At 41.6% G+C, this 16942-nt stretch overlaps 2 protein-coding genes and 1 long non-coding RNA gene across 8 annotated transcripts in view; 2 read left to right on the top strand and 1 right to left on the bottom strand.

The window, feature by feature from the left end:
• The window catches only part of slc8a2a (solute carrier family 8 member 2a), a 25615-nt gene extending 17335 nt beyond the window's left edge, over positions 1 to 8280 (top strand). The window contains exons 5-14 of one of the 3 annotated variants that reach the window (XR_014531706.1): positions 317 to 598; positions 962 to 1408; positions 1795 to 2141; positions 4224 to 4327; positions 4957 to 5069; positions 5286 to 5384; positions 5859 to 5958; positions 6202 to 6474; positions 6876 to 7571; positions 7613 to 8280. Coding sequence is in view for 2 of the 3 variants with exons in the window: in XM_083530801.1 (XP_083386927.1) it covers positions 317 to 598; positions 962 to 1408; positions 1795 to 2141; positions 4224 to 4327; positions 4957 to 5069; positions 5286 to 5384; positions 5859 to 5958; positions 6202 to 6474; positions 6876 to 7252 (2142 nt within the window). In the remaining variant the exon portion in view is untranslated. Of the gene's footprint in view, positions 1 to 316; positions 599 to 961; positions 1409 to 1794; positions 2142 to 4223; positions 4328 to 4956; positions 5070 to 5285; positions 5385 to 5858; positions 5959 to 6201; positions 6475 to 6875 lie in introns of all 3 variants that reach the window. The other 2 variants (XM_083530802.1, XM_083530801.1) reach the window with 2 other exon arrangements.
• Positions 8281 to 9819: 1539 nt separating this feature from the next.
• Positions 9820 to 14727, top strand: srsf7a (serine and arginine rich splicing factor 7a). Of its 4 annotated transcripts, none has more exons than XM_083530874.1 (8): positions 9820 to 9978; positions 12180 to 12404; positions 12509 to 12688; positions 12773 to 12835; positions 12919 to 12957; positions 13035 to 13148; positions 13836 to 13934; positions 14157 to 14727. In XM_083530874.1, exons 2-8 carry the CDS (start codon positions 12196 to 12198, stop codon positions 14206 to 14208), a joined length of 756 nt encoding a protein of 251 aa, XP_083387000.1. In that variant the 5' UTR covers positions 9820 to 9978; positions 12180 to 12195; the 3' UTR covers positions 14209 to 14727. The 4 variants fall into 4 exon arrangements, with proteins under 4 accessions (XP_083387000.1, XP_083387001.1, XP_083387003.1 ...); XM_083530875.1 differs by having other exon boundaries at positions 9827 to 9978; positions 12125 to 12404; XM_083530877.1 differs by having other exon boundaries at positions 9827 to 11725; positions 11772 to 12404.
• LOC310720378 lies at positions 14280 to 16533 on the bottom strand. The gene is made up of 2 exons (XR_014531724.1): positions 15630 to 16533; positions 14280 to 15517 (listed from the first exon to the last, which is right to left on the bottom strand). It is a non-coding gene; the product is annotated as an uncharacterized lncRNA (long non-coding RNA).
• Positions 16534 to 16942: the final 409 nt, after the last annotated feature.

The following is a 16942-nucleotide window of genomic DNA, read 5'->3' as shown; positions in this document are numbered from 1 at the left end:
TTTTCCGGGTTGCGTTATTCAGTACCCGAGTGGCCTTTAGAGGCAAATCCCTGATGCTACATGCTGTTTATTTAAAGTGTCTTTTTTTAAATACATTTTAACTGTTTTTATTTAGAGTGCCACCAGTGTTGCAGAAACAGCCCAGGTATTCTTCTTGCAACAACAGTGCCACTGTAAATTCCTTCCCTAGTTGTAGGGCAGTTACAGAGGGCATCTACAATATATCTGTTTTAGAATAAAAGCATCTATGTGTTGCTGTTACTTCTGTGTGTTTGTGTATTGTGTTTTAAAATGTGTGTTTTTCTTTGCATGTCAGGTGTGGGAAGCCCTGCTGACCCTCTTCTTCTTCCCCATTTGTGTCTTGATGGCATGGATTGCAGACCGGCGGCTCCTCTTTTACAAATACCTTCATCGACGTTATCGTGCTGACAAGCGTCACGGCATCATTGTTCAGACAGAGTGCGATATGGCACCCAACGGCATTGACATCATCATGGAGGGGAAATTACATGGCAATGCCAATGGTGGTCCTAGCAATGCCGCCAGCAACATCAGCAACATAGAGGCAGGGAAAGACCCTGAGCAGGAGCGTGAGGAGGTACAGAAGGAATGGGAGAGGAAAAACGGACAGAGATAGACATAGAAAGGAAAACATTGAGGGAAATGATGGCTTTAAAGTTGCTTTGAGGTTTATTTAACACTTGTTAACGAAACTCTCAAACAGCCTGCCAACACAATTTCTGATGCCCTGTTAAAGCTTTGCTAAAATGTAGCTAAACATTTGCTAAGTTGCTGCAAAGATATTCCAGAATTGTTCCCGAACTAGCAGTAATTGCTAAGATACTGCTAAGATGATATTGTTGAACTGCTGAATCTTGAATACTTTCAAACGTTTTAGTTTCCAAAATGAAAAGTTGTTTTGTTGTTGCCAAGCTACTGCTAATAAGATTTGTCATTGCAGGTGATCCGCTTGCTGCGTGAACTGCGCCAGAAACACCCTGATAAAGACTTGGACCAGTTGATTGAGATGGCCAACTACTCGAACCTGCAGAAGCAACCTAAGAGTCGTGCGTTTTACCGTGTACAGGCCACACGCATGATTATCGGAGCTGGAAACGTGTTGAAGAAGCATGCTGCAGCAGAACAAGCCAAGCGAGCATGCCCGAACACCGGCCCCGAGGACGATCAGGCGACTTGCGCACATGTGGCCTTTGAGCAGGAACGTTATCGCTGCAGCGAGAACTGTGGCCAGCTAAGCATATGGGTTACACTATCAGGGGGTACCGGTTCTGGAACATTCCAAGTGGACTATCGGACTAAAAACGGCTCGGCCAAAGCCGGAGTGGATTACAATTGTTGTGAGGGAACGCTAGAGTTTCAACCTGGAGAAACACGCAAGGAGATAAAGGTAGAGAGCTGGAATGTGTGTGGGTTAAGATGTTGGAGGATGGAGGAATAGTTAGCAAGCTAGTCTTGGAGGCTCTTGAAATGCAGGTAGACTGGTAGAAAATAAGATGAGATCCAAGCTATAGCTTTATGGTGGAGAATTTACGTCAAACACAAGTCAGCACTTGAACCAAGCACTTGACAGTCCGGGTAGTCCATTTGTGGAGGTCCTTGTATGAAAGTCCTTTTATGGGTTTCAGATGAATAAAGTAGATTTGTATGTAGCTGTGTCGTTGCAATCATTAAACGAGACTTTTGTATGTCGCCCTCAATAAGGGCTTCTGCTAAATGCCATAAACATAAATGTGTTGTTAAACTCATAGTGACGTATGATTATGTGCTTTCTAGATTGGAATCATCGACGACGATGTTTTCGAGGAAGACGAGCATTTCTTTGTCCGTCTCTCAAACCTTCGCGAGCCAGGGGTTGAATCCACAGAGGCCGGCAGATTGGTGGAACCGCTGGTTGCCACAGTAACGATTCTCGATGATGACCATGCAGGTGTTTTCTCGTTTAGCCGACGTGAGCTCCTTGTAGCCGAGTGCGCTGGTGTCGCTGAAGTAACCGTTACTCGGGAGTCGGGTACCCGAGGCACCGTGGTCATCCCTTTTCACACAGAGGACGGAACGGCGCACAGTGGAGTCGACTACCAACAAGTACATGGTGAACTGGAATTCAGCAATGAGGAGAGCTGGTACACACACACACACATACACACATAAGGGTGTTGTACACAATGAGAGAAAGTGATCGATTTGTTCTGTGTGTATGTGTGTGTGTTGCGGGGGACAGCGTGTTTTATTGATGACGTAGTGTCTAGTGCGCAACAGATCTTCTTCCCATTAAAGATGTAAGCGGTTGAACGCTCAGAAACAGACATTTATTAGTGTGTTTATGCGGCTCTTTAGCCCACCTGCTGTGACTTTCTGCAGCCTTAACAAAATATTTTTGTATGTATTAATTTATTTCTTGTTAGATATATTGGCGTTCGAGGTAACAGATGCGACATTGAAAATAAAGTTTTAATATTTTTCTAATCAACCCATGCGTCACTTACGGTCTACTTTCCCGCACCGCGACCTGGGAGTAGCTGATATTGAGGTCCAGAGTTTAATTCTGTGTGGACAGATTTATTTCCTTTCACTGCCAACAATGCGGACCTGCCACAGCATGTGTGATATGTAGTGATACATTGGCAAGCAATACACTAAAGTAAGGTCTGACCACATTTCCAAATAAAGCACACAGCATTTGCTGAAAACTTCCCAGCTGGAGATGAACGGAGAAAAGCCATTTCATCCGTTCACAGATGGAGAATATATGAAAGAATCGATCATTAAAATATCCGCGCGTCTATTTTCCCGTGATTCCGCTCCCCCATTTCCAGGCAACACTCCCACGTCTTACTAATTGCTAACATCTAAAAACAATAGAAATGTACACTAGTGCCACCTGGTGGTGCAAACCTGCAACCAACTTACATCTGTATAAAACAACAAACTGTTATATTAATTTGAAGGTCGAATATGTTTTGCGGCTCCAGGCAAATTTTATTTGGTGGGAAAATCGTCAGAATGGTTCTTTTATCACAAAGGTTGCAGACAGGTTTTAGTGATTGGAGTTTTGAGGTTGTTGAAATTTAATATTAACTACAGAGCTCTAACCACTCGCATAAAACACACAACAATCATATAATTTTGTATTAAATGTATGATACATTTGTGTACTCTGTGTTTTAGTCCACTGGTTGGAGTTTTGTGGTTGTTTTAGTTTTGGATGAACTGTATGATTGTTGTGTTTTTGAAGATGTTGTAGTTTTGTATTGTTTGTATGAATGCTGTGTGTTTTAGTCCTGCGGTTGGCAATGCTGTAGTTTTGAATGAACTGTATGATTGTAGTTTTTAGTCCAGTGGTTGTTGGTTGTTGTAATTTGTTGTAGTTTTATAGCAGTTTCACATGATCATTTGCAGTAGTTTGTAGTAGAATTGTGGTTGTGGTGAAGGTAGTTGTGTGGTATTTTTTTAGCATTTCTGATTGTTTTCTAGTTTGGTAGTTGTTCGGTGACAGATTTGTGATGAATGTATCCCTGCATGCTGTGTAGTAATTCTGTTGTTTTATGGATGATGTGAAACTCATACGATATTTGTATTGTATTTAGTTGTAGATTTGTAGTAGCATTTTTAGATGATAGTTCTGTAATAAAGGCTGTTGTTCAGTTGCTGTGTTTGTTTGTGTCGTAACCAAATCTACTGTTCCAATTTTGTAGTATTGTTGCAGTAGGTTTGCAGTTGTATTGTAACTTAATGGATGAGACAATTTATAAAGATTGTTGAATTGTACGCTGTTGTTATAGTTATATAGTGTAGTTGTTATGTAGACGTTGCGTAATAATGTTATGTGGACCTTTTTGTAGTAAAACTGTGTGAAGGTATTGTAGTTGTTGTAAAGCGTTTCCCCGGTGTTGTGGCATTTGTAGCATTTCTTCTCTAGTTTCTATTTAACTTAAATGCCCGAAGTGTGTGTGTGTGTGTGTGTGTGTGTGTGTGTGTGTGTGTGTGTGTGTGTGTGTGTGTGTGTGTGTGTGTGTTTAAATTATTTAGTCTGTTGTTAAGTATTGATGCCAGTTCAGCGTTGATGTGACTTAAGCGTCAGGGTCCCTGTTAATATTTTAGGGGTTAAGCCAAAGGAAATAAGCACTTGTTTTCTCTCTCTCTTTGTGTGTGTGTGTGTGTGTGTGTGTGTGTGTGTGTGTGTGTGTGTGTGTGTGTGTGTGTAGTAAGACATTACAGGTGCCCATCATCAATGTCCAGGAATATGATAAGCGAGAAAACTTTTACATCATCCTTGAAGAACCTCGGTGGCTCAAGAGAGGAATTTCAGGTGTGTGTGTGTGTGTGTGTGTGCGCGTGTGTGTGTGTGTGTGTGTGTGTGTGTGTGTGTGTGTGTGTGTGTGTGTGTGTCCTTGAATGTTGTCCATTTTATCGAATATCCTCATCTATCCAATCTGCACTGATTCAATATAATACATTTGAATGAATTATAAACGTCTACAAACGTGTCGTTATCGATTGATTGATATATTCATTGATTGTTTGGTTTATTGATTGATTTAATAATTGCTTGATTACTTGATTGGTTAATTAATTATCTACTTGATTGACTGTTTTGCTGCAGATTTGTTGTTAAATCAGGGTAAGATTTACATCATCAGTGTTTACATAGAGTGTTTACTTTGCATTTTTACACATTTCACACGTTTTCCACATTTTTACAGTCTTAAAGAAGAAATAACACACTGCATCATGCTAGATACAGAAACTAATCACCATCAGCATGGCCTGATAAAGCGTTTTTTTTTTTTTGCCTGATAAAGTGTTATTGTTAATGTTATAAACAAAAGTATCTGGACACCTGACCTTTCCAGCCATATGTGGTGTTAGGTGTTAGTGCTATATATTTTCCTTTCTTTCTTACTTTCTCTCTCTCTTTCTCTCATCCATTTATTCTAGGAAATCCCAGTGCTGAGCAGGACGAGGCCAGAAAGATCGCTGAGAAGGGTCGGCCGGTGCTGGGGGAACACAGCAGGCTGGAGGTCATTATTGAGGAGAGCATGGCCTTTAAGGTACAAATGGACTGAATAGGGGTGCCAATATTTAAACTTTCACATTTTAAGGCTCTGTGTTGTGATATGATCTTTGTAGATGGATGTATTAATGTAATATTAATTTGTGTGCATGTGTGTGTGTGTGTGTGTGTGTGTGTGTGTGTGTGTGTGTGTGTGTGTGTGTGTGTGTGTGTGGTTTGTGCTAACTCCACCCACTTTCCATCCCACCCATAGATCCGTCAGGGAATGGCCCCCAATGGCACGATAGACGCGGTAGAGAAGCTTCCACCCCTCTGCATGAGACGTGTTCAAGGATTGGTAGATAGTTTCCTGGTCAGGACTCTGATTGGAAACCTTCGACTCTCGGCTGCGTCTTTGGGATGTTTCGGCGATTGGGCTGTGAAATTAAAGCACCGACCAATCAGAGTCACCCGGGTGTATTCCGCTTGCCGTGATTGACCATTGATTCTTTTTTGCTTCCTTTTTTTGCTCTTTCTTTCACTTTTTTTTATTCTTTAGTTCTTTCTGACTTTTTCTTTCTTTCTTTCTTTCTTTCTTTCTTTCTTTCTTTCTTTCTTTCTTTCTTTCTTTCTTTCTTTCCATTGTAATCTTTTGTTTATAATTTAATATTTTTTATTGATGTGTGTGTGTGTGTGTGTGTGTGTGTGTGTGTGTGTGTGTGTGCGCACATGCATATGTGTGGGAGCAAAAATGATATTTTTATTTGCTTTTTAGATTATATATCTTACAGTAAACATATAATGCTAATATGTGTGTGTGTGTGTGTGTGTGTGTGTGTGTGTGTAGGACACAGTTGATCGTCTGTTAAAGGACACTAACCTGGCTGAAGTTATTGGAACCCATTCATGGAAAGAACAGTTCACTGAAGCTGTCACTGTCAGTGCAGGTATGCTGTGTGTGTGTGTGCGTGTGTGTGTGTGTGTGTGTGTGTGTGTGTGTGTGTGTGTGTGTGTGTGTGTGTGTGTGTGTGTGTGTGTATATAATTGTTAAAAACGTTGAGGTAGTTATAATTAATGGAAAAACCTACAAAATCAGTGCACAGAACCGTCATGATTCTGAAGCTTCTGGGTGGAGATGATGGTGAGAATGTGATGTAGGTTGCGTAATGAGCCGAATGCGTGTCCCTCAGGTGAAGGTGATGAGGGTGAAGGAGCCGAGCCCCGCCGGCCATCCTGCTGCGATTACTTCATGCACGTGATGACGGTGTTCTGGAAGCTGGTGTTCGCCTTCATCCCGCCCACCGAGTACTGGAACGGCTGGGCCTGCTTCATCGTCTCCATCTTCGTCATCGGCTTCCTCACAGCCATCATCGGAGACCTGGCGTCTCATTTCGGCTGCACCGTGGGACTGCGGGACACCGTCACAGCCCTGGTGTTCGTCGCCCTCGGCACCTCCATCCCGGGTGTGTGTGTGTGTGTGTGTTTTGTTCTCTTTAATTAGAATGATATTTTGAACAAATCATTATACTTCTCATTCTGTTCATTTTCTCTCCCCCTTCTCTATTCCTTCTTTTATTGTCCTTTCTTTCTTTCTTTCTTTCTTTCTTTCTTTCTTTCTTTCTTTCTTTCTTTCTTTCTTTCTTTCTTTCTTTCTTTCTTTCTTTCTTTCTTTCTTTCTTTCCTTTTATCAATTTCTTTTCTTTCATTTCCTCTTTCCTCTTTCTTTCCTGCTATCCGTATACTCGTTTTTTTCTTTCATTTTTCTTTCCCTAATTTTTTCTATGTTTCATACGTATGCCTTTTTTCATTTTTTCTACATTTCTACCTGTTTTTTTACTCCTCTGTCCATCCGTCTCTCTCTCAGATACGTTTGCGAGTAAAGTGGCGGCGGTTCAGGATCAGTACGCCGACGCCTCGGTGGGAAACGTGACGGGGAGCAATGCCGTTAACGTCTTCCTGGGGATCGGCGTGGCCTGGTCCATCTCGGCCATCTACTGGAAGGTCAAAGGTCAGGAGTTCCACGTGGAGCCGGGCTCGCTCGCCTTCTCCGTCACACTCTTCACCATCTGTGCCTTCATCAGCATGGGCGTGCTCATGCTGCGGCGACGCCCCTCCGTGGGCGGTGAGCTGGGCGGGCCCAAAACCCTCAAGATCATCACGTCCCTGTTGTTCATTGGCCTGTGGCTCCTCTACATCACCTTCTCCAGCCTGGAGGCATACTGTCACATCACAGGCTTCTGAGAACACACACATTTTTGTACAGGAAAGAACTTTTAACTTTTTTTTCCACAAAGCGAGAGGCCTTTGTCTTCATCATTATTATCATTATCATCATCACCAGCTTCATCTACGGGTGTGGATCTACTCTGACTCTTTTTATTTATAAAATGTTTTAACAGGACAATGTCATCCTGTAGGAGGAAACCAGAATATTCCACATGACTGGTGACTGTGAAGCAACAGACTGCTATCTAAAACACAGCTCTTTTCCCTCTCTTGTTGTGAATATTATATGATTGTAATATTTACTCACATTGAATGGATGTCGCACTAAGCACACGTCAGCATTAACAGTAAACTAATAGTACAAATCGTGCACAGTCTCCTGTTCCAGAGAATGATATCAGATTTTGTAGCACATTTAAAACTAAAAGGTTGTATCTCGGTATATGTGGAAAAATAGGAAATGTGCAATATTGTGTCCCTCAAGGTTCCCTGAAATTTTCTCTTTAAGGTTCTCTTTAAGGGTCTGTCATACCATGTATTCTCTTTTCCACATTTCCCTTTCCCCCGTTCTCGCTTACCATTGTTAGATCTTTGATTCAGATCTTAATTTGGCAGATGGTCGCTAGTTCTTATTCAACTTTCTTTTCTATCAAGCTCTTCCTCCTTCCATCACGTATTCATTTTTCCTGTTCTTGATCATCTCTTTTCCAGTTTTCTTGTTCTGACTTTTCTATGTTTCCTCATTAGATCTTTCAGATTCAAATTCAGATTCAGAGTTAATGTAGAATTTTTTGAATAAACACTATATTCTTCAAGGTTCAATTTCAGGCCCTTTTTTTTTTTTTATAAAAACCTCAAAAATGACAGCATTTACAAACATACATATCGATCAGTACAGATTTACAGAAGATGCATAAATTGGTATAAATTCAAACAAAATTACTTTTTAAGGTTTTATCCTTGTTTGATAGCTCTGTACGGACCTTGACGCAGATTTATTGATTGGTTTATATGTAAATAAAATCACATATTATTATTTGGAACACTGTGTTTTCATCATCTTCAGATTACATTAGCGTTTGATGGCCTACAGACATAAAGGCTTCGAGTTTGACTGCTAAAATCAATAAAGTTTACCACTGGGCCTTGGACCAGGACCAGACTGTTGATCTTTTTTTTCTTCATTTCTTTTTTACTTTCACAGTCTGCAGTATGTTTCATTTATAAAAAATTACCTCTTCTGCATATTCCAATTTCCTGCACTTGCTTCAGTCGCGTTTTTTTTCCACTAATTCTGAATTATAGTGAGTTGAGTTACATATTTATAATATATTTATTAAATAATTAAATAATATATTATGTATACTAGTAATATGATATGCAACATTATTGTACCTTCAATGGGACCACTGCTCTGAACCTTCAAAACAATTATAACTTGTATGGAGTACCTCTTGCAACAAATTGGAGTATTTTACTGATCTCGATCTCGTAAAGCACAATATCACTATATATATATATTTGTAAATCCATTCAATATTTACAGCTGCATGAGTTATGACTAGTATCCCCCCCACCCCCCAAAGATCTCTCTTTATTAAGTTACTAGACATTTCAATCATTTCTTTTGTAGCCAATCAACTCTCCAATTTTCACAAAGCTCTGCCCCCAGGATCTTCAGACTCCCGCAGACTAGAGAGTCTAGTGCAGTGGTCAGAATCATAGAGGCGGACAAAATTCATATTGGGTCTCAGTATAGAGACAAAAAGTGTCAACATTTCATAAACAGCAAAACAGAGCGATACAGGATAAAGTGTGGAAATAAAACCATAAGTCATTGCAGTACGTTCTGTTTGGGGTTTGGTTCTGTGCTGAGGAAACTTTCAGGATAGATTGAAGGTGCACATCTGGGAGACGATTCCTGGTGTGCTTTAGTTTGTCTTCATTACAGAGAAAAGTTGCTCACATAGATATGGATTTTCAGACATGCTGAATGTTCCCAGGTATAATTGATCCACAAACAAACTTGTGGACAGGAAGTTGTTCTTACAGCTAGGATTCTCAGCCATGCTCAATTTCAAATACAGATTAAACTCCATGATCATGGCCTAATCATATTAGATTTTTGGTCTTTCACGTTGTTTAGTGCACTTTGATAGGAAGCTCAGAGATTTATGGGCAAGTCCATCATTAAATGCATTGTTCTTATTTTCTATAAAGCTTTAATATAAAGCAAAGAAAAACGAAAAGTGAAATAAGACATCTGAGATGTTTAATCTTGACAATTTGACACATTTGATGACACATCTCAGGACATGTCACATTTGAGGAGGCATTTGAGGACACAGCCCACATCTCAGAACACATTTAACATCTGAGGATCATTTCTCGGACACATTTGAGGCTCGCAATCATGGCGACTGCAGCCTCTGTAGTGCACTTACAGGTGGGATAGAAAAGCGGCTTTGGAGCGAACCAGGCCGGGGGAAAAAAAACAAACCCGCGCGTTTATATGACGTCTCACGGCGGACCAATCAGAACGTTGGTCTCTATAAAGGCCCCGCCTCTTGGTCCGGTCGCGAAGGCTGCGCGCGCTCAGTTTTTTTTTGGGGGGGGAACCCGTGCCTGCGCTTCCGGGAAAAAAAAAAAACGAGCGAGCGAGAGAGGGAGCGCGAGTGCGCGTGCGTGTAAGTGTAAGTGAATGTGACGCTTGAGACGAGACGGAGAAGAAGCAGAAGAAGGTAAGATCAAAATAAGAGTGTGCACGTCGTTATTGGCGTGTTGTGTGTCTTTTTTTTTTAAACACGGGTCCCCGCGCGTATTCAACGGTTTATCGCGGTCTCACGAAGCGTTCGCGCGCTCAACCGGAAACACACGTCCACGCGCGCGCTGCGTCGCCGAGGCCGACATGTCTGTCCCTATGCTATGCTAAGCTAACGCGCTAAGCACGCGCCGATTACACGCCTTCCTGTTTTTATTTTATCGAGTCGGGTTTTTTTTTTAGATAATGCGGTTTGTTTTGTGAACATTTGTTTCAGCTCGAATCTTCATTTTCAGCCCGGGTTTTATTTTTGGTCCTTATTTTGTTTGTTTAATTGAACGCACGAACAGTGAGCACCCCCTCCCTCCTCTTTTCGTGCGGCCGTGTTTCAAACCACCCCCCTTCTTTACTACTCGGGTGCACTCCCCCCTGCGCGAGCGCCGTTTTCTCCCGCCGCGATCAAGTCCCCTCGTGTAGGGAGCACGCCGCCGTTTGGAGCCAGGCCCCAGTGGGATTTGATTGGACGTTTGCTATTAAAAATAAACCGAAACCTACAGATTAACTTGAATTATTAACACACACAAACATCGCCCATGTTTCTTTTTTACTCGTATTAATTTTATTTTCGACCTTCAATTTGTGTATGGAGTAATTTTTTTTTTTTTAAGGGCAAGTAAATTATTCATGCGGTGTCTGAGGTAAGTCAGGAAATTGCGTTAAATGATCCTACAAACACATCAAACCCACACAATACGATGCGAATTCTAATAAATCAGATTTATCACATGAAATGAGAGAATCAGCATCAGAAACAGCATAAAATGTTGGATTTTGCGGCCAATGGATGAACAAAGAGGCTAGCATGGTGCGGCTGATTAGCTCACGTTCAGTGGCGTTGTTCGTTAGCATCATGCTAACCTGAGAACCACCCGGCTTTATTTTTATTTACAAATTAATGATATAATCCGCATTTAATTGACAGAGAAACAGTGTTTGACTGAACCCTGGTATTTTTTTAGAAGATGTGAACATATCACACACAGCCGGTGTGATCCAGAACCTGACAAACAGCGCGGGGGGGCGGGGGGGGATTAAATCCTATTAAATAGAAATGTTTTATATTTATATATTTGATAATTAAAACTAATCACTTAATTTTTGTGTTTATTCTTCATTCACACCTGTTTAATGAGAGTCTGACACACACACTGCACTGATCCGTGTTTGGACGGTGTTGGTTTTACATCCTGAATTGAGGTAAATATTAAAATCAGTGTCTTTGGGATTTCATGATTTCAACTCCACATCCCACATAACTTTTTCTTAACGTTACCTCACGATCAAGTGATGGATGTGAAGAACCCTGAAGGAACAGGTGTTTGTGAAAGAGTCTGCTCTCAGGGTCTGGAGACAAACCTTAAAGACTTGAGAGTTATATTTCTATATTGAGTAAAGTATTTCATGGTTTTCTTCTATGTAATAACTCTGACTCGTATCCATGCCTGCTTTAGGGCTGAACATCTCCACATGATACGAGAAGACATTTGTAATATCGTAGATGTTACCGAGATGCATACGTGTTACGTTTAGTCCCGGATTTCTGCTTCAGATGTCACTTTACTTGTGAGCAGTTACATATATGGAACGCGTACAGAGCATCTGTTTCTATTAAAGACTCAAAATCGTACTGATTGTTTGCGGTGTAACGAGGCGAGCAGCGAAGTTCGGTGGTTCGATAGTAGCAGTGCATCATGGGAAAGAAAAGGATATAAGGATGTGATCGGTTTTTGATTATAATTGTCGATGTTGTGATTTTGCGGCGCTCCAAACCTGTATGTGACTTTCCTAAGAGGTGTAGATGTTTATATTTATCTTCTATGGTCATTTGCTACACAATTGACTGGGGACAAATCAAAGTTGCTGCGGTCCTCATTTGTCTCATAATTAAACTCCGGTGTTTGGCTTGTGTTCGCCTCGAGTTCTACATTCCAGTTTTGAGTGTGTGTCCGTTTAATTTTTGATATAAAATGTCATTACATCGTCCTGTCACTAGAATCTTTGGCTTTATCAGGATTTTCACATTAATTAATTTATTAACACACACATTTTATTACGTTTTTGGGCAGGGAAAGATGATAGCTCTCAGAATCTCAGAATTTCAACTCTCTGTAACTCGTCCAGGTTGCAGGATTGAGAGATGTCTTACTCGTCGCGGAGTTCCCTGGACTGTAAAGTCTACGTGGGCGACTTGGGCAATGGCGCGGCAAAGGGCGAGCTGGAGCGAGCTTTCAGCTACTACGGTCCTCTACGGAGCGTCTGGGTGGCGAGGAACCCTCCCGGCTTCGCTTTCGTGGAATACGAAGACTCCAGAGACGCTGAGGATGCCGTGAAGGGCATGGACGGAAAGTGAGTCGGCCGGAGTTGACCGTTTTCCTGGCATTGGTTTTATTTGAGGCCGTTTCTCCTTGCTCTGTAGGAGCGTAGTTTTGACGAACACTCTTTACCTGCAGGATGCTCTGCGGGGCGCGCATCCGCGTCGAGATGTCGAACGGGATGTCTCGGAAGTCCCGTTTCGGTCGACCGAGCCGCAGACAGTTCGATCCGAATGACCGCTGCTATCAGTGCGGAGAGACCGGCCACTACGCCTACGACTGCTACCGCTACAACAAGAGAGGCGGCAGACGCAGCAGGTACACTGATGCCCCAATCAACCAATAAAAACAGAGAATTGATGGTGCCCACAAGATGGCGGTATTTATTTCTTTATTTTGCAGGTCTCGCTCTCGGTCCAGATCCCGTGGCCGTCGCTACCACTCTCGCAGCCGTAGCAACGAGCGGTAAGGACGCTGTACACACGGTTACTCGTTCACTGTGTATTGGAAGTTTTTCAGCATGCTAATGGTGTCTGTGTGTGTTGCAGGAGGTATCGCTCTCCATCTTACTCCAGAAAGCGGAGCAGGTGAGTTCTGCTGCACTTCGTACTTTTCTGGTTCGTATATTCGTTTCTGCCGTTCACCTAAACGAGTGTCTTTTTAGGTCGGCGTCCGCAGGCCGCTCCAGATCCCGAACCCCAGTTCGACGCTCTCGTTCCCCGGCACGCCGATCCAGAAGTCCTGCCCGGAGGTCTAGAACACCTGTCCGCAGGGCCAGGTATGACCCTGCATACACACAGTGTGGAGGATGTTTTTCAGATTTTTTTCAATGAGCATATTTAATGCTCATTGTGTGAACTTTTTTTTTACATCTCAATGCACACTTCCTCATTTGCTTTTAAAATAAGCGCCAATCTTCTGTGAAGATGCTCCTCTAGATTTTGTGGAGATTCATAGAGATTAATTTAGCCAAGCGTGTTTAGTAATGTCAGGTGCTGATGGAGGTGAGGTGAAGGAGGCCTGGGTTGCAGTCAGCATGGAAACTTTATCCCAATGGTGTTCAGTAGGGTTGAAACTTTATCAGACACTTCCACCCTGTGTAAAGCTAGAACAGGTTTTGCTCTCCAGTGGCCAGTGTGTCATTTTTACAGAATTTTATGAACTTTGTCATTCAGCCAGGCAGCGAGATGTAAAGCAGAACCAAATCGTGTTTCTCCAAATGCTCCAATGTGCAGATGTAACATAACAATGAGCTCCGTTAGGTCTTCTGGTCAGGGGGGGAGGCGATTAGCTCTTCTAAGCCATCTCAGGAAGTGCAAGCTCTGCTGCTCCTTCTTGGCTCCAGTGAGAATTTTTCAGCCCAAACATTGTGTACACGATCACCCTAAAAAAATGTTGACTTTCATGTCAGTTTTTCTTTACTCACTTTTTTTCCCTCCTTTTTTTTTTTTTTTTTGTTGTTTAGTCGTTCTCATTCACGTTCCCGCTCCGGCTCCAGACAGAGAGCACGCAGCGCTTCCAGATCAAGATCCAGATCTCGCTCCGTAAGCAAGAAAAGAGACAGGTGAGACCGTCCTGGCCTTCACAGCCCGAGGCTTTTTCAGTGATGTGAACTTACCCTTGTTGGGTCGGGAATAATGGAATTGCAGTAACTTTTAACTTTTAATTGTGAAGCCAGTTGGCGTTCGAGTGGAAATTAACACTGTATAATAGAGCTGGTGTGATATGGTGATGATCTGAACTTATGCCTGTGTGGCTTTTTTTTTTGTTTGTTTTTGTTTTTTAGCCGTTCCCGGTCTGTCAGCCCGAGAAAGAGCCTGACCCCTGATGCCGACTGATTTGGAATGTCCACCACCACCCCTTTCTCCCTCTCTTCTCTCTCCCTCTCTCTCCATCCCCTCTTTCTTCCCAGTGCTTTTCTGCTGTACCTCAGTCAACTGCTGAACTTTCATCACACAGTCGTTATGACTTCTGTTCCATCTCAGACGCCTCTTTCGGTTTCAGACATCTGTGTCCACACCTGTATTTCTCTTCTCTCCTGCCTACCTCTTTTTGCCTGGTTTTTTGTTTTTTTTTCTTCATCTTTTTTGACGCAGAAAGTTTCTCTTCCATTTTAAAATGTATAATTAATGGTTTTAAGCCATTTGTTTTTAGTTTCAGGCACGAGACTGTGGTCTGTAATGAGCGGGTCGGTCAGCAGTGTCGGGGTTGAAGGGGGAAAAAAAAAAGAGCTATGATTGGGTCAGGGCTTCAAGTGTGTTTGGTTGTTTGTTTTTTTTTCTTTTTGTTTTTTTTTTTTTTCTTCCCCTGCTAAATTGCCAGTGATCTTTTTAAATAAAGTGAGTCTTTACACATCAGCCTTTCTTCACCGTCTGATTAATTTTTCGTCGGATTGAGGTGCAACCTGCAGGTATAAAAGTTTCTCAATTTTACATTTATACGTTTCTTAATCTGTTTTTTTGTGAAGCTGCTTCGCAACATTTTTTCAAATACGCAAATGACGTTGTATCGAGTGAGCTGTAGATCCTAGGGGCCGAGTTTGGGATAATTTTATATATAAAGATTTTTGTAAATATTATATAAAATTATAATTTAATTTTTTCCCCTTTTCTTCCCGTGATTTATTTGCCGGAAAATGTCCATAATGTAGTGTTTAAGGTATAAATGTTTTAGCTCTAATACCATATTGGAACAAATGTGAATGCAGGATGAAATATTGTGGAAAAATAGAAGAGAGAAACGTATTGCGGATATTTGTGTCTATTGTTAAAAGTGCTTTACTAATAAAAAGGAATTGAATATTTTAACATCTTATGCTATGGCTTGTTAAATCTCACATTTCCATGTTTATCCCTTAATATTCTGGATTTTTAATATTTTTTTTTTTTTGCCATCACCGCCCTCGTGATAATTTTCCATACGCAGACCAGGTATTTTTCTCGCTCGATCACAGTTTCTCAGGTTGTAAAACTGTTTCTCACTGGTAATATAGTAGCTGGAAACTGTTTACTGAATTACTGTTGGACTGCTGGTACTGGAGACTCCTTCCCTTAAATTAACTCTTCCTTAGCGAAAACTAGCAGGTCAACACTTTGCTCTTTTATTTATTGAATATAATTTTTTTTATATTCTATTTTTATTGATATTCTTTTTACAATAGATATGGTCTTAAAGCAGCTTTACACAGAACTTGTTTACGGTTGTATAATAGACGTTTGTTCCTTATTTATTTATCCCTGACGTCTGAGCCAATGGCGACTGTGGTGAAGAGAAAAACTCAGATGGCATGAGGAAGAAACCTTGGAGGGTTTCCTCATCCTCATCGCCGAATGTTCAGTCGTTCAAGTTCTGTTAAGGTGTGTAGTAGTAGGTGCTGAGATGTTGAACAGTTCATGCAGCCTGTGGTCCTGAGCCCCTGTTAAAGACTTGATCTTAATTGCAGTCCAAATCCATCCTTAAAGTTACTTAAGTTGCTCAACGACTTTAAGACTCTTTATGATGTAGATGTCACACAGTCTCCAATTGAAGAGAGCGTCATCCAGAGGTAGGGCGTCGAGATGAACCCGGGCACATCCGATGAGAAGGACAGGAGCAGTTGGTACCTCAGGAGCATGTTAAAGTAAATCCTGTGGGGTCTCAGACTCGAGTCTCTTGTCAGTGAGCTGTTTCTACACACACGACCTGCACCAAGGCTGAACTTGGATTTACACTACTTGCAGCATGATATTTTCCCCTCACTTGAACTAGGAAACCTGAACCTGTTCCAGAGTGGCACTGCCCCTGTGCACAAAGCCAGGTCCATGAAGATATTCCATACACGATTTGGAGTGGAAGATCTGCTATGGAGCTGTTAGCCCTATTGAACACTTTTGGGATTAATCAGAATGCTGACGGCACCTCAAGATTCCTCACCTGTTCAGTACCTGACTTTACTAACACTCTTGTGGCCGAATGAATCTCTACAAAATCTAGTGGAACATCTTCCCAGAAGTGTGGAGTTTATTATACCAGCGAATTAGGACCAAATATGGAATAGGAGGTTCAGAAATCACATACCAAACTTCTGCTCAGCGGTTGTGGAACATGAATCAGGATCATGTGAACTTTGAGACTTATCCTGTGGCTACACGCAGATAAAGTGTGGAGATTCGAGTGATCTTCAAATTTACTCGTTTTACAGATTTGATTTGGTTTATTGTTATAATTTAGTGCCGTGACCCGAAGCACAGAGCAACAGACCTGTTCCAGGGCGCACACACACTAGAAACACTTTCAGATTGATTTGATGGACTTTTGCGGTCGGCAGGATTTTTGTTTTTGAAAAAAAAAATCATTTCCACCTTTGACCAGTTTCCTGCACTTGTTTCAGTTGCAGTTTCTTTTTTAATCTATAAATCAATACATTAAATTTCTACATTATAGTAAGTTTTTTGATTTCACTTTCATTATATATATATAATTATATCTATAAATAAATGTCTAAGCTGTAAAGTGCACATTATTGTATCATGTGGCTTTTTAATGCCGGATGTGTAGGTAAAAGTGTGTGTGGAGGCAAAGTGTAATGTCTAA

Source organism: Silurus aristotelis (genome assembly GCF_946808225.1).
Source record: "Silurus aristotelis genome assembly, chromosome: 26".
NCBI classification, from domain to species: Eukaryota; Metazoa; Chordata; class Actinopteri; order Siluriformes; family Siluridae; genus Silurus; species Silurus aristotelis.
Note: the sequence above shows the minus strand (reverse complement) of the source record. Positions and strands in the feature narration are given on the sequence as shown.

What these genes read in the sequence shown, in the direction of transcription:
- srsf7a (XM_083530874.1), top strand. Translation starts at nt 12,196, where the DNA reads ATGTCTTACTCGTCGCGGAGTTCCCTGGACTGTAAAGTCTACGTGGGC. An exon ending in GTGAAGGGCATGGACGGAAA is followed by an intron (nt 12,405 to 12,508) that starts GTGAGTCGGCCG and finishes CTTTACCTGCAG; the next exon opens with GATGCTCTGCGGGGCGCGCA. An exon ending in AGAGGCGGCAGACGCAGCAG is followed by an intron (nt 12,689 to 12,772) that starts GTACACTGATGC and finishes TTTATTTTGCAG; the next exon opens with GTCTCGCTCTCGGTCCAGAT.